This window comes from Eumetopias jubatus, unplaced genomic scaffold (assembly GCF_037043125.1).
Source record: "Eumetopias jubatus isolate StellerSeaLion01/CBP00866 unplaced genomic scaffold, mEumJub1_p1.0 scaffold_16, whole genome shotgun sequence".
NCBI classification, from domain to species: domain Eukaryota; kingdom Metazoa; phylum Chordata; class Mammalia; order Carnivora; family Otariidae; genus Eumetopias; species Eumetopias jubatus.
In genome coordinates this window covers 85,888,227-85,903,422 of record NW_028274822.1, presented here as the reverse complement: position 1 = coordinate 85,903,422, position 15,196 = coordinate 85,888,227, and the positions used below count along the sequence as shown (strand labels likewise).

General features: G+C 45.8%; 1 protein-coding gene across 2 annotated transcripts in view; it reads right to left on the bottom strand.

The window, feature by feature from the left end:
• Nucleotides 1-14,555, bottom strand: part of P2RX7 (purinergic receptor P2X 7) — a 44,678-nt gene extending 30,123 nt beyond the window's left edge. For both annotated transcript variants that reach the window (XM_028116400.2, XM_028116401.2), the window contains exons 1-2: nt 14,322-14,555; nt 1,089-1,257 (exon numbers count right to left, since the gene is read on the bottom strand). In XM_028116400.2, coding sequence (XP_027972201.1) covers nt 1,089-1,257; nt 14,322-14,446 — 294 coding nt within the window. In that variant the 5' untranslated portion in view covers nt 14,447-14,555. The remainder of the gene's footprint in view (nt 1-1,088; nt 1,258-14,321) is intronic.
• Between the last annotated feature and the right edge of the window lie 641 nt (nt 14,556-15,196).

Below are 15,196 nucleotides of genomic sequence, written 5' to 3'. Positions count from 1 at the left end.
GCCTGGGGGCGAACCGTCCACCTTTCTAAACTACACTCTAGAAATCAGGTCTGGGAGAAACTTGGACTGTGCTGAGGGCTTAATATCAAAGCTGGATGAGCCATCCTGCTGAGCCAAAGGAGAGCAGAGGGACATTCAGACTGATTGAGTATTCGTTTTCCATTCCAGCTTCAAAAGCAGCCTTGTCATTTTTTGGACACAATAAAATCCCATTAAATTGAAACTTAAGAGACCTGGGGAGTGGGGGTGGGGCGGTGGGGTGTTGGCTTCATCAGAATGCTGTTCAGATTATCCAGGATTTTAATTAAAGGGCAAAAGGCAGCCCACAACCCAGGAAATAGCTGGAGATCTCGCTGAACCAGCTCCGCCTGCCCCCCCATAGAAATAAACAGATAGTGGCCTGGGTTTTATGGTTTTGCAAAGTACCCCAGCTCCCAGAGGCTCCAAAAGTGTCCCTTTGTCCCTCCAGCCTCCCTATCTGTTCGTTGGTGTTCTCATTCCGACTTTGAGTCTCCTTTTTTCCTTTTTGACTATTCTACTTTTATTTTCTCTTCTCGCAAATTTAAGCAGTCACATAGCCTCTCCCTGTGATCCACAGCCTTCCTGTCTTTGTCATCTCTTTCCTTTCCCTTGTTTAAAAATATATCTGAGTGAGTGTTTTTTTTCCGGAGACATTTTTGTTGATAAAACTCCACACAAACGATTTAGAAGGGCCAGCCCTGTCTAGGCAGGAAGTTCTTGGTCCTTCTGGATCTAGGCAGACCTTGCTGACTTGATGGCCCTGCTTCTAAAAAGCTGTGTATATATCAAATTGTGAGTGAATCAAATCGTGCTTTAAATGCACCAGATCACACTGCTATTTTGAGAAACCCCATAGGACTCGATAAAGCAAAGAATCATCTTTGAGCTGCTGGATTTGACCCAATTTTGCAATTTTTAGGTTTTCTCAGTCGGGATTTTCACAGAGCTTTTTTTAAAATAGGCCCAGTGTTTTTCTGACGTGAGGCTCAGGGTCCCAGGGGAGGGAGGCAGGGCCCTGGTGACAGTGACCAGGGAGGAGTTCTTGGGAGTTGCTGACAAGAACTCACCTGCAAGGGGAAGGTGTAATCTGCAGTGTCAAAGACCTCAGACACCATCTTCTTCATTCCATTCTCCAATATCTCCGCCTTCACCTCTGCTATCCCTTTCACCTTGGTGTGCACGGAACTGATAAGAGGCTCTTTCTTTTGGTACCGCTTGTCACCGATCAAAGCAAAGCTAAATGGCAGACACAGTAAAGCATCAGTGGTTTTCTCAACGGAGGCACAGTGTAGTGGTGTTGGATGCAGGTTCCGAAGGCTGCCTCCATGCACATCCTGGCTTTTCTGGGTGACTTTGGGCAGCCTACCTACCTGCCTTCTCTGTGACTCATTTTCCTTATCTGTAAAGTGGGAAGAATCGTCGTACCTACATCAGAGGTGGTTGTGAGGATGAAATAAGGTATGTGTGCAAACTCCTCAGCATCGGTATCTGGCACGCTATGAGCTGTCACCACGTGATGGAAATGATTGCCCCCAATGTGAGTCTCCAATATTGCCAAATATAGACCCTGATTTACAGGGCAACTTCTCAAATACCAGAGTCCCGCTCCAGATTGGTCCACCTGTTTTGTCCTGGGGCTGAGCAAACACATCAACGCCTAAGGATGTGTCCAGCAGGTCAGCCACCTATTTTCCAGAAACATCCACCTGGTTTATAATTAATATTGATAATAGCAGCTGCCCTTTATTGAGCACTTAGTACATGCCAAGTGCTCTTCATGCGTCATCTGTTTAATCTTCACAGCAATAGGAGATGGTTACTGTTATCATCGCTTTTGTAGATGAGAAAATGGGCTGAGAGGTAAAGGAAATTGCCCAAGATAACACAGATCGTCAGTGGCAGAACTGAGGTCCTCAGTTGGTCTACTGTCTAGCCCAGAGCCAGACCTCTTAACCCTATATGCCACAGTATGATGTAAAGTTTAAAGAAATCCAAAACTGCATTCTACATTCAGACAAATGCCTGTCCGTGTGTGCTCATAGCAGCACTATTCATAATAGCCTAAAGACGGACACAGCCCACATATTCAGCAGTAGACGAACAGATAAACAAAATGTGGTCTACCTGTGTGATGAAATATTACTCAGCTATAAAAAGGAATAAAGTACTGAGACATGCTGTGCTGTGTAGGAACCTCAAAAACATTATGCTAAGGAAAAGAAGACAAATACAAAAGGTCACATGTTGTATGATTCTATTTATGTGAAATAATCCAGAATAGGTAAATCCACAGCGACAGAGTTGACTGATGGGTGCCGGGGCTGGGGAGCCACAGTGACTGTGAACGCGAGTGGTTTCCCTTTGGAGTGGTGAAAATGTTTTGGAACTAGATAGAGGTGGTGGATGTACAACAATGTATTATTGAATGCCACTGATTTGATCACTTTACAAGGGTTATTTCATGTGATATGAATCTCACCCCAATAAAAAAGGGAAAAAATGTGTTTTAGCTATAGACATATGTTGTAGAAATATAAAAACAAACACAGAATGACAAATGCCAAATTCAGGATGGTGTTTCAAAGAGGAGAGGGAAGAGAGTGGGATCCAGGCGGGGCCTGCAGGGAGCTAAAGCTGGATTAATAATATTTTATTTCTTAAATTGGATGGTGGCACATGGGTGTTTACTACATTATTGTCAATATATTTTAGTATTTATATACCATTCATTAAAAGAGAAAGTTCATCAGGGGTGGCTGGCCTGCTCAGTTGGTGGTGGAGTGTGTGCAGTTCTGGATCTTGGGGTTGTGAGTTTGAGCCCCATGTTGGGTGTAGAGATTACTCAAAAATAAAATCCTAAGGAAAATAAAAAAAAAAAAGAAATCTCATCAAGAAGGACTTTGGAGCTAGAGATCCAGATTTTAGGTCCAATCAGCATATATGAGAAGGAGCTATGACATACAGTTCCATAGGCAAATATAATACTTGCTCAACAGCGTATTTCAGCCTAGCATAACAATGTGAACATGGCCTGTGCAGTGTTTCCAAGTCAGACATGGCGACATTCTCCCAGAATAACACTGGGTTAGTTTGGCCCACCATTTGGGAAGCTCGATTTGAATCTGTCATACTCATTTCAGGCACACAACATATTATAGATCAGCTGTAACGGAATCCAACCCTCTCATAAGTCAGAAAACTTGCCTTTGTATGATAATGAACCTATCATACAAGAGCTGCATCAAAGGAAAAAAAGAGGAAAAGAGTTGATGGTATCCTGCCCTAACGACTGTCCCTAAGACTCAGACAAGCCATGTCACCTCTGGCCGTTGGTGTAGTCCCTGAACAAGGGGATGGCTGCCTGGCTCCCTGATCCTTGTGAACTTGCAGCTCGAAGAAGCTACAATTCTGTGCATGCTGAAGACCAAAAACCCACCGGTCCCTCTGGTGCACGGGCACGAAGGAGCTGGGGGCTTACTGACCCCTTGTACGATGGGGAGAAAGAGTTGGTGGGGTGGAAAGCTGCCGAGCCTGGGGAGGTCGAAGAGGACTAATGTGAGGGAAAGCGGGCACTCACAGGCAGGTCTGGCCTCAGAGGGGGGCTGTAGAGGGATGGGGAGGAGGGAAGGACAGAGAATGAGCTCAGCTGTGCAGCTCTGAGGCTTGTACACAGCACCGACTCTACAGGTGTAGACGAAGGTGCCCACCATGAAGAGGACCTGCACACTCTGAATATGAAGGGTTTTCTCTTATTGGCACCTCCAGGGGCCCTGGGCCCGTGCCAGCATGGTGAGAGAGCCCTCAGAGGGCCTCAGGCCGGGAAGCACAGCTCAGCAGAGCCTGACTCTTCCTCACAGCGCCTGGGCTCACTGAGTAAAGGTAACTCTAAAGCGAAAGGATGGGATCTGAAAGTGAACCACCCTCAAATCTGGGTAACTGACACTTACCTCAAGGCCAACATTTTCTTGGCGCCTAAAGGCACTGTGGGCTGGGGACACTGTCCTCTGTGCCTCACGGAGAAGTTGAGCCTACAGCCTCTGCTTTCTGTGTTTATAACCCCAAGAGAAGAATCCAATTATTTCCATCCCGGTCCCACTCAGCAGTGGGGTGAGCTCCGCAAGGGGCCAAGGACAGCAAGAGATGCACTGAGAAGAGAGTGGAGGAGAGCCTGCACCCCCAAGGCAAGTTAAGTACCGACTGTATTAGTTTTCCATTGCTCCTGTAACAAATTACCACAAACTTAGTGTCTTAATGCAAATTTATTCTCTTAGTTCTGGGGGTCAGATACCTAAAATTGGTCTTATGGGGGTGAAATCAAGGTGACTCCTGGAGGGCTGGAGGCTCCACGAGAGAATCTGTTCCTCACCTTTTCCAGCTTCTAGAAGCTGTCTTGGCATTCCTGGGCTCCTAGCCACGTCACTCCAACCTCAGCTCCCATTGTCATATCTTCTTTTTCTGACTTTGACCCTCTTGCTTCCCCTCTTTTGAGGACTCTTGTAATTACACTGGGGACACTCAGATAATCAAGAATAAAATCCCCATCTCAAGACCTTGAACTCAATCACATCTGCAAAGTTCCTTTTACCCATACAGATTCATAGGTCCTGGAGATTGGGGTGGAAATCTTTTGTGGGCCATTTTTCAGCCTACCCCAATATAGTTGGCCTGTTGTAGCTTTTTAAGAGCCCCTCCCCGGCGCCCAGCCTTCACCCTACCCCACCTTTTCCTGAGCTAGAGTGAAGAGGTTTCAGTTCCTTGGTACCCACGGCTTAACTAAGACATCGTCTTCACTTCTAATTTCCTTTGGCTATTGCATTTCTTTTCCATCAGCCAACACTTCTGGAAAACCCTTCCTTCTAATGCTTCCCCTCATTCAAAGAACTTGTATTCCAGAATACAGTACTTTCTACACATTCAACTACATGGAGAACAGAGAGTGAATCTTAATCTATTAGTTAAAGTTTATCAACTAGAGGAAAAATAACAGATACATGTAAAATCCTGACCTTGAACTAAAAAACTCAAGTTATGCCAGTACAAACCAGAGCCCACCCAAGGTGGCAGAAGTTTTTGTTAGAGGCCCGAAATTTTTAGATAATCCTGAGCCCATATGAACGAACATTGTGTTATATCATCCAGAAGAAAACAAAACGACAAGACAACTAGTGTTATCTTAAGCTGCAGTGAAAGAAGTAGAATATTTCACTCTTGGGTGGTGGTAAGCCAGTGGCCTATGGCCACATTAGGCAGCCCCTGTGTTTGGGTTTTATGAACCACATTTTTCAAGAAAACCCCTTTAATTGTTGTAAAAGTGTAAATTTCACAGAACTGCACAAAGAATATGAAAAGCTTCTAACATTCTCCCTCCCAGAGGTTACTGCTGTTGAAACAGGGTATCTTCCAGGTATCTCTTTATGCCCACACCTTGACACCCACACATGGCCACACTCTACATGCTTTATGTAACTTGCTATTTTTACTCAGTAATATATTATTAAATCTTTCCACAACAGTAGTGATAAATGTTATGATAAAGATAGATCTATGATATGGAATCACTTTTGATGGTTACAGAGCATTCTAGTGTTTAGATTGGAACATATGAAATTGCTCATTTTTTAGACCAAAGGAGTAGATACTGGCAATTCCATATAGTTCAACCTAAGAGGCGAGTTGTGATAATTTGCCCCCTGTCTCTTCCTGGTGGATATTTAACTGGAAGTTTTGCTGTTTTTCCAATTGTAAACATTTTTTTTGGTAACCCAGATATAGCTCTTACTGTGTGCCAAGCACTCTTTTAAGCATATGTTAATAATATATATTAACTCTTTCAATTCTCACCTCCCCCAAAACAACCCTGTAAGGAAGGTCCTGGTATCATCCCCGCCTTATATCTGAGCAAACTGTGGTACAGACAAAGCGAGCCTAAATCCACATAGTGCTATGGACTGAATGTTTGTGACTCCCTAACATTCAAATGTTGAAACCTAACCCCTAGTGTGATGGCATTAGGAGGTGAGGCCTTTGGGAAGTAATTAGGTCATGAGGGCTGAAGGGATTAATGCCCTTATAAAAGAGTTTCCAGAAACTCCTTGCCCCTTCTACTATGTGAGGGCACAGCAAAACGATGGCTGTCTATGAACCAGGCAGTGCATACTCACCGAACACCTTATCTGCCAGCACCTTGATCTTAGAATTCCCAGCCTCCAGACCTGTCTCCAGAAAAGCACATTTCTGTTGTTTATAAGCCACTCCGTCTGTGGTATTTTGTTATAGTGGCCCAAAAGACTAAGACACAGAGTAGCAACCCTGGCCCCACAGCTTATGCTCTTTTGGGTGCTATTATAAATGCAATTATTTTCTTAATTTCCTTTTTTAATTTCCTCTTGCTGGTGTACAGAAACACAACTGATTTTTATGTGTTGATCTTGTACCTCAAAACTTTAATGAATTGGTTTATTAACTTTAATTGCTTTTTGTGACTTCTTTTGGATTCTCCATATATAGGATCATATTATCCGAGTGGTGTTTTACTTCTTCCTTTCCAATTTGGATGCCTTGTATTTCTTTTCCTTGCCTAATTGCTCTGGCTAGAACTTCCAGTACAATGTTGAATAGCAGCAGTGAAAACAGGCATCCTTGTCTTGTTCTTGATCTTCGGGGGGTAAACATTCAATCTTTCACCATGGAGGCTCAGTCTGTTCTCTTCAGCACTATGCTTCATTGCCTCCCCTCCCTCCTCTCTCATGTCACCAGGCATGTACTTGCAAAAGAATCTTTTCACACCAAAGATAAATTTCACACCCTAAGATAAATTTCTGGGTTAAAGGATGCATACATTTCATATTTCAATTCATTTTGCCAAACCACAAAAAGTTGAACCATTTCATGCTTCCACCAGCAAAGCAAGAATGCATGCACCACTTAAGAGAGCCTTGACAAAACAAGAGTGTGGTTTTGTGGGCTTGGCTGAGATAGTAAACAAAAATTCAATAGCAGGTTACAGCCATTTCAAGAGTGTCAACTACAAGAGAGATCACGGGGCAGAACTCTGACTAAAGGGTAGAATACAGGGAGACTGATTTGGGCTCAGTGTAAGGAAGAAATGTCTAATGGTTAGTCCCAGAAAAGAATAAGCTTTCTTTGTGGTTGCTAGTTGGTGACAGATGATGATGATGGTGGTAGTGGTGGTGGTGATTTTCATTTATCTCATCATCTCCCTTTCTCTGATCTCCTTTCCATCTGCATTCCGACATCATTTCCCACCTTAAAAATAAACCCTCTCCCGACCCCACATTCTTCTCCTACCACGACCACTCAGTGCCTCTTTTCTCCTTTGTAGCCAAGTCCCTTGAAAGAGTGAGTCACCACATCCCCTTCTGCATCTCCATTCACTCCTCCGCCCACTCCAGTCTGGCTCCCTCTCCACCACTTCTCTAAAGCCTCTCTTGCCAAGTAAACAGCAACGTCATCCTTGCTACATCTGATAGACATACTACAGATCTGATCTTCATAAAACTCTCAGCAGCGTTTGACCCCGATGACCATGCAACCCCTTCCCCTTCTTCCCTTAGCTTCCTGGAATCCACATTCTCCTGACTTTCTTTGGATCTCCATGGCCACCCATCTGAGAATCCTTCAGGAACTTCTGTGCTCCCCATCGCTTAAATGTTAGCATTCCTCAGGGATCTGTTCTAAGCCGTCCTTGCCTTCTCCTTTACATCTGCGCTTTCTGGTCAATTGTAGCTACTTCCATGGTTCTAGTTACCATCTATACGCTGGTGATATAAAAAGCTCTATCTCTAGTTCCAGATTCACCTATCTATCTGTCTATCTACTAAGCATCTAAATTTGTATGTCCCATATACATGACAAACGCAGTGCCTTCAGTTCTGAACTCATCTTCCACCCCAGATGGGCTCCCTCCCATTCCCATCCCAATAAGTTCTCCCACCACACATCAGTTGCCCAATCCAGAAACATTCCTTAGTATCCCATCCGTCATCACCCCTCAACCATTCAATTGTCAAACCTTGTTTTATCTTCCTAATGCTATTCATCTACTTCTCTCCTCTACCGCTGTCAGTCCAGGTCACCATCACCTCTCACCTGGACCCCCCAGTAGCCTCCTGAATGGTCTCCTTCCCTCCATTTGTGCTCCTGTCTCCTCCATATTCTATGTGATTTAGTAGTAAAAGTTTGGGCTCTGGAGTGAGAAGCTTGGGTTCAGTCTTGGCTCTACCACTTACTAGCTACATAGCCGTATGTTAAGTTACTTAACTTTTCTGGGTCATTGTTTCTTTTTCTGTAATAAGGAGATGTTAGTATTATATTGGGCAGGGTATCTGGTTCTAAATAGAATCTGCTCTGCTGAGTTTGAGAAGAAATATTGTCTAGAAAAGGCAAATCTATATGGTTGAAATTTTTCATAATGAAATGTTGGTGGCAGGGTGGGGAAGACTCTCCGTGCTTTCTCAGTGTCCTCAGGATGAAGTTCAAGGCTGTTCATAATATGATCCTTGCCGGCTTCTCCAGTCCCACCTTTGCCTCCCCTTCTTGGCATCTTGCACGTCAGCCAGCTGATGCGTGCTGCTCTGTGAATAATCCATCGTTCCTCTTTTCAGCACTGTGTTAAAAACCCAGGAGGGCTGGGAGGTTCCTGCCCTGGGTGGGAGGCTGGGCTGGAGTGGTGGTGCCTAGAAGCCCGTGCGTGTGTGAGAGCTGGTCCACAGAGAAACCTCGGTTTCCAGGGTGCAATGAGAAAACCAGGACAACAAAGCAAGCTCTCCATAAAGCTAAATTTATTCATTTGAAATGACCATTTCAGTAGACTGTGTGCCTCCAGCTTCCTTAATGTTTTAGCGTAGACATTAATGGAGGGATGCCGATAGATGGTAGTAGTTGTTTGCTTGCTTGACATGGCCAACAATGCTGTTAGTCGACAAGCGTGCCGCCCCTCAGTCTTCCTCCTGTCAGTAAAGGCATCCTCATCCACCTGGGAACCCAGAGTCGTCTTCTGCCTCCTAGCAAATCTGCCAGTTCTGCCTCCAAAACTTATCCCTGTTTTGCCCACTTCTGCCCACCTGTGCTACCCTGTTACCATCCGGTTCACTGCCTCTCTCATCGGGGCGACGTCGGCGCCCCCTCACTGCCCTCCTCACATCACTCTTGCCCCCTATCATCTGCCTTCTGCACAGAGGCCCAAGAGTGCTTTTAGAAACAGGAATCAAATGGTTGCAATCCCCTCTGTAAACCCTGTCAGCGGCTTCCCATGGCCCTGAGGAACAAATTCCAACTCTTCCGTGGTCTGGCCCTTGCCTACCTCTCTGCCCTTGGCCCCTGCTCCTCCCTCCTCTCTCACCAGCTTCTGGAATATGCTGTCCTGTGGGCTGCTCCTCTTTTTTGCTTTCAGATATGTGCATTCGCTGTTCTTTTGGTCCCTTGAATCAGGTGGCTGGATTCTCCTCTTCCTAGAGGCGGTCTCCTCCTGAAGTGGGTTTTCTCTGGAGCCCCCCATCTCTATCACATCACCCAGGAGTTCAGGGTAGGATGAGAATGTGGCAAATCTCTTCATGTTTCTGTTGCCCTCAAGTGGCAGGCACCACGGGGGGGGGGGGGGGGCATGCCTGGGTTGGATTTGCCCCTCCCCGGCCTCTGGCGTCCCCTCCCATCTCTGGGGTGGACTCACTTCCACTCAGTTGGAAAAGGCCCAACCTCACAGGAAGGTGTGTGGCAACCCTCCCATGAAACAGGCAGCCAGCCAGGAACTACATTTAACAGCCACAAACCAGCACAACAGCACCATCTTCATGGTGCTTTCTGTTAGCCTGAGTAGAGGTTGACTGGCTGAGGGAGAAGCAGTTTGAGTGGAGTCTGTTCTCCTGTTTTTCTCTCAATCTTCCCTACTCTTCTGTATTCACTGGAAAATCTTCTGAGAGGGCTGGTCTCCAAGGAGGAGGGAAATCTTCCCAAGAAAATGAAAATATCTTTTACTTCTCTGCTTAAAATCCTCCTACGGCTTCTCAACTCACTCAGAATAAAATCCAGAGAACTCAGAGTGGCCTCCAAGGCCCCGAATGATCTGCCCTTTCTCCCCGACCAGTGTTCTCTCTCCAGTTCATGCCCTTCCTCTCATTCACTAACTTGTTTCCTCTGCTCCAGCCAAACTGACCTTGCTTTTCCTTGAGTGCCCTATCAAGTCTCTACCTCAGGGCCTTTGTACTTGCTGTTCCCTCCACCAGAAATACTCTTCTCCTAGATACTTCATGTCTTGTTCCCTCCCTTCATGCAGAGCTCAGCCCAAATGTCTCTATCCCACACGCACTCATATTTGCCCATTATCATTCTCTGTTCTCTGCTTTATTACTCTTCATAGCATTTATCACCATCAGATATTTTATTGTGTCTTTCTTTGCTTTTTTTGTATCATATCTCTCTCCTCCACTGGCATATAACCCCATGAGTTGTAGGAACTTTGTTTCACTCACTGTTATAATCTCTAGAGCCATGAATAGTGCCTGACTTATAGTAGATAGTCTAAAATTTATTTGGGGGAATGAATGAACAATAGAAAAGGGTAAGCTTATGGGATCCTCATTTCAGCCTCCCTCCCTGTCCTGCACTTGCCCAGGCCAATGCAGAAGGACGAAGTTCGTGGTGAAGAAGGAAGAAGGATTGATTGGCCAGGGATTGAGGAGGCCTAGTACTCAGACTTTCACAGTCTGCCCGGTTACCCTTCAGTAGTGTGCTTTCTGGGTTAAGAGCATTGGATTGGTTTTGGATTTGAATCCTTTTTAAAACACACTTTCTACCTGGATGATCTTTTAGAAATTAACTCCATCTTTCATAGCTTTTCTTTCCTTATCTGTGCAATAATGAAAAGAATACTTATATCCCAGCATATCAATTGAGATGATATAAATAAAGCCAACTGTATAAGGAAGTTATTTTTATTGTCATTCAGGTTTTTTCAGTTAGTTTTCCTGGGAGTATAATCATCATTATCCCACTCCTCCCACCTCTTTGAGGCCAGGGGACAAAACATAATCATGGATTGGAAAGCCCTGTGGAATTCAGGAGCTGATTCTCAGAGGAAATCTCTGTTGAGAATACCAAGGGCCCTGCCCTGGCAATAACCTGGGACAGAGTCTCCACAGCCCAGGTGCAGGGCTGAAACAAGCCAAGGATAGAGCAGTAGACTTCAGAAGTCTCTGGAATGTCTGGCTTTTGGAAAGACCCTGTAATGGATGTTTTTCCTTTGCCCCACCCCCCCTTTCTTTTCCCATTTCTTCTGGCAACATTATTCTTCTTTCCTAAGGTAAAGTCACTGGATATGGTTCAGACTGGGCTCCTTGAGCCCTGCACCCTGTCCCTACTTCCTGCCACAGGAGTGAGCACATGACTCAGGATTGGCCAATCAGGGGACACCATGCCCTCAGCCACGAGGGATTGGTTCAGGAGTGGATATGTAATCCAAGCTCTACCAACCAGAGACTTCCCTGGGACTTTCATGCCACAGCTATCAGGAAAGACTTGCCTGTTCCTCTGGAGTTACGATATGAGTGTGGCATCTTGCTACATAGAGAACCTATTCAAGAACAAGGCCAAATAGAGCCACGATGTGGGGGAGAGAGACCCAACCCAATGACATAGTTTGAGCTTTTATAACCATCCTTGTCTGAGGGCAGCTCCATCTCTTCCACTGTGTGGCTTGGTGCCTAACTTGAGTTAGGTCTCTGTCACTTACTGTCCAAACACACACTTACTATCCAAATAGCACAGGCCTATTCAGCATCCTGTAACCCTGGAAGCTGGAGCCACTTGACCCTGCCTATAGCTGCAGCCCCTGCCTTTGAGTCCTCTCTGAACTTTGAGGGACTATGAGAAGCTAACCAGCCTCTTGTCTTATTTCTTCTATTGACAGCCCCTTCTTTGTACCCCAGTCTCAATAACTGAAGCCCTGTCTTACTTCATTATCCTGGCTCTTTGCCTTTGCAACCCTAGTATGGACAGGCTCTGAACTGAGGACTCCATGGCTAGAACCCACCACCTGCTGCTACATATCTTGGATATTACCTGAGCCTGTCTGGACTTCCAACCTGTGGTCCACACCAGTCCTATTTGGGGCAAACTACCACCCCTAATCCCTGTGCACCATGGGTCTACCCTTTTTACAAATGGCCAAGTTGCAGTTTTATCAACTTGAGGCCTCACAGTACAACTTAAGGCAGCATTTCCCAAGCTGTGGTCTATGGGACTCCATTCAGTGGGATGTAAATAGATATTCCATTAACACAGAGGGAAAAAACAAAGCTGGCAATAGTTTTTCTTCAGTTTTATCTTTTAAAATATAAAAAAAAAATGGAGTAGCGTTTTACATAGGGGTTACCTTCTAAAGTCAGTGCTTCAGGTAAAAAATCATGTCTTGTTAACACCGCCTTTGGTAAAACCTTCAGTTGTCCACAAGGCGCAGCAAACAGACCTTCTACCTTCCAACAAGTCCATCAGAGCCTATTTTTTTCCTCCAGTTCTGGAACAAGTTGCTGTTTTTCCAGTTTTGCTCCGGGTGAAGATGAAAGAGGTGGTTTATTTTAGGGGGCATGTAGGGTGGGAGAGTATGTATCTAGATTCACAGGTAGGGTGGTAAGGTGGTCACTCCATCGAAAGCATGTGGGAACAGACTGGCAAGGATCCCCAACTTAGGTACCCCATCTCATGCCTGGTCTGGGGCACACATTTGCTCGGTCATTGCCCTGTTGAAATTGTGCTCTCTCCAGGCTCCCATGGAACATGCATTACTGGATTTGAGGGAATTAAATGCATGCAAGATAAGATTCCACCATATGAGAGAAAAATATTTATCATTACAAGGTACTGTCATAATAATCTGTTCTTATATATAAGAATCTGCTTTTAGGAAATTGTGTGCCAAGAATACCAGGAAGTCACGTCACCTGTTACCTTGGAATTGTGATGCCCGAAAATGGGTCATTCCTTAAAATGTCAAAAATAAAGTTACTGAATGATCTTTCGGTTTCACTTGTAGGTACAATACCCAAGAAGACTGCAAACATGCTCATGCAAACACGCATACACCCATATTCATAGCAGCATTATCCATTATCCATAATAGCCCCAAACTGGAAACAACCCAAATGTCCACCCCCTCCCCAAAAAAAAGGTCTATCCCGACAATGGAATATTACTTGGCCATACAGAGGAATGAAGTAGAGATACATGTTTCAACATGGATGCACCTTGCAAACATGATGCAGAGTGGAAGAAACCAGCCCCAAAGGACCACATAGTGCATGATTCCATTTCTGTGACATGTCCAGAGTAGACAAATCCCAGAGACAGAGAGTAAACCCACTGGTCCCCAGAGCTATGGGGGTTGGGAAGGATTGGGAGGGATGATGGCTTAGGGCTGTGGAGTTTCTTTTTGAGGTGATGAAATGTTCTAGAATTGATTGTGGTGACAGTTGCACCACAACTCTGAATACTAACACCCACTAAATTGTACATTTTATTTTTTTAAAGATTTGTTTATTTGTTTGAGAGAGTGTGCTTGTGAGCAGGGGGAGGGGCAGAGGGAGAGGGAGAGGGAGCTTCTCAAGCAGATTCCGCGCTGAGCACGGAGCTGACACGGAGCTTAATCCCAAGACCCTGAGATCACGACCTGAGCCAAAATCAAGAGTTGGATGCTTAACCGACTGCGCCATCCGGGCGCCCCTAAATTGTACACTTTAAATGAGTGAGTTGTATAGTGTGTGAATTATATCTCAATAAGCTGTTAAGAAACAAAAATGAAAAAGAGCAAGAGGGGGCCTTCCTGACACTAGAGAGGACCTAGTTACCTTGACGAGTCTGATCCTGTTCCCCCCCTAAGCGGTGATGACTCAGACAGATGCCAGGATTATCACGAGGTGTGCTCTGAATCCTTGCCTTCTCCCACGGAATCCAGGGTGTTGCCCTGTTTCCTGGTTTCCCCAGGCATGCCCTGCCCAGCTCACCCTGGCAGGCCTGGGGTAGAACCCAAAGTGTCGCTTTGCCTCTTGTGGCTTCTTTCCGCAGCAGACTAGCACTGTTTCCCCCCCCCCAACCCCGCCTGCAGCTGCATCCTCCCCAACACGCCCCCCCCCCCCCCGCCCCGGCACCTCCAGCCCCAACTTGCTATGAGAAAAAAAGTCTCAGATTTAAAACCACGTGGAATTCAGGATAAGCACCAGAAGCTGTACCTTGGGGATTTTTGTGCTGTCAACTACTGCAGACATTTGGGGTCCTCCCCACGCCCCACTTACCTGATGTAAGAAAGGACCAGCAGGTGGAAGAACCACTTAATGGGGCCGTAATACACGCTCTGGATCTGGAGGACTTTGTTTGTCTCATACTGGAAAACATCTTTCCAGCTGCAAGAGGCTGACATGGTGAGAAGCTCACTCTCCGTTAGGGTCTCGACCAGGGCTCAACCCTCCCAGACCAACCACAGCAGGTCCACCAGTAAAAGCAAAATGAAACGGATTCTTAGCAGGAGGCTTTATGTTTGAGTTCCTCCAGTGAGGGCAGAGTGGGGGCGGGCCCTGGCAGCTAACCCAGATGTGGCTGGAGATAAACAAGAGAAGGGAGGTCCTACAGGCCTGGCTGGCAGATGACCCTGCTCCAGTCGGCCTCCCCCAGATGCCTGCACAAAGATGGTGTTCAAAGGAAGGGCATTTTTGGCATTCTCCCTTATCCCCTTTTTCCTTTGACTTTTTTGGACTCCTTTCAGTTGGGGGAAAGGGGCGGCCCTTCAAATGTCAGGAGACCCAGTGCTTCCATTGTGCCTTAATAAAGGGCCTAGATCTTTCTATTGCCTCAAGGCCCACTCAGAGACTGACTGATTCATTTCTACAACACTTTGTTCAGCCCCAGATGTCTGTGAACGCCGGGTGAATGAAGATCTCCCTCTTCTCCCTCTCCACACTTCCTCCACAGCACTCTGGTCTGTAGATGGTAGGGGGAATCAGAATTGCTGGGGCTGGGAGGGGAGGAGACTTTATTTCTATGCTGGATAATTTCCTGCGTGACCCTTGAGATCCATTGAGATCTGCTCTCTGCCCTGCCCCCAGAGTTATGCCCGTGACCTAGCCCAAGCAGCCTAAGACTGTCAGAAACAAACTTGCAATTTAGCAAAATG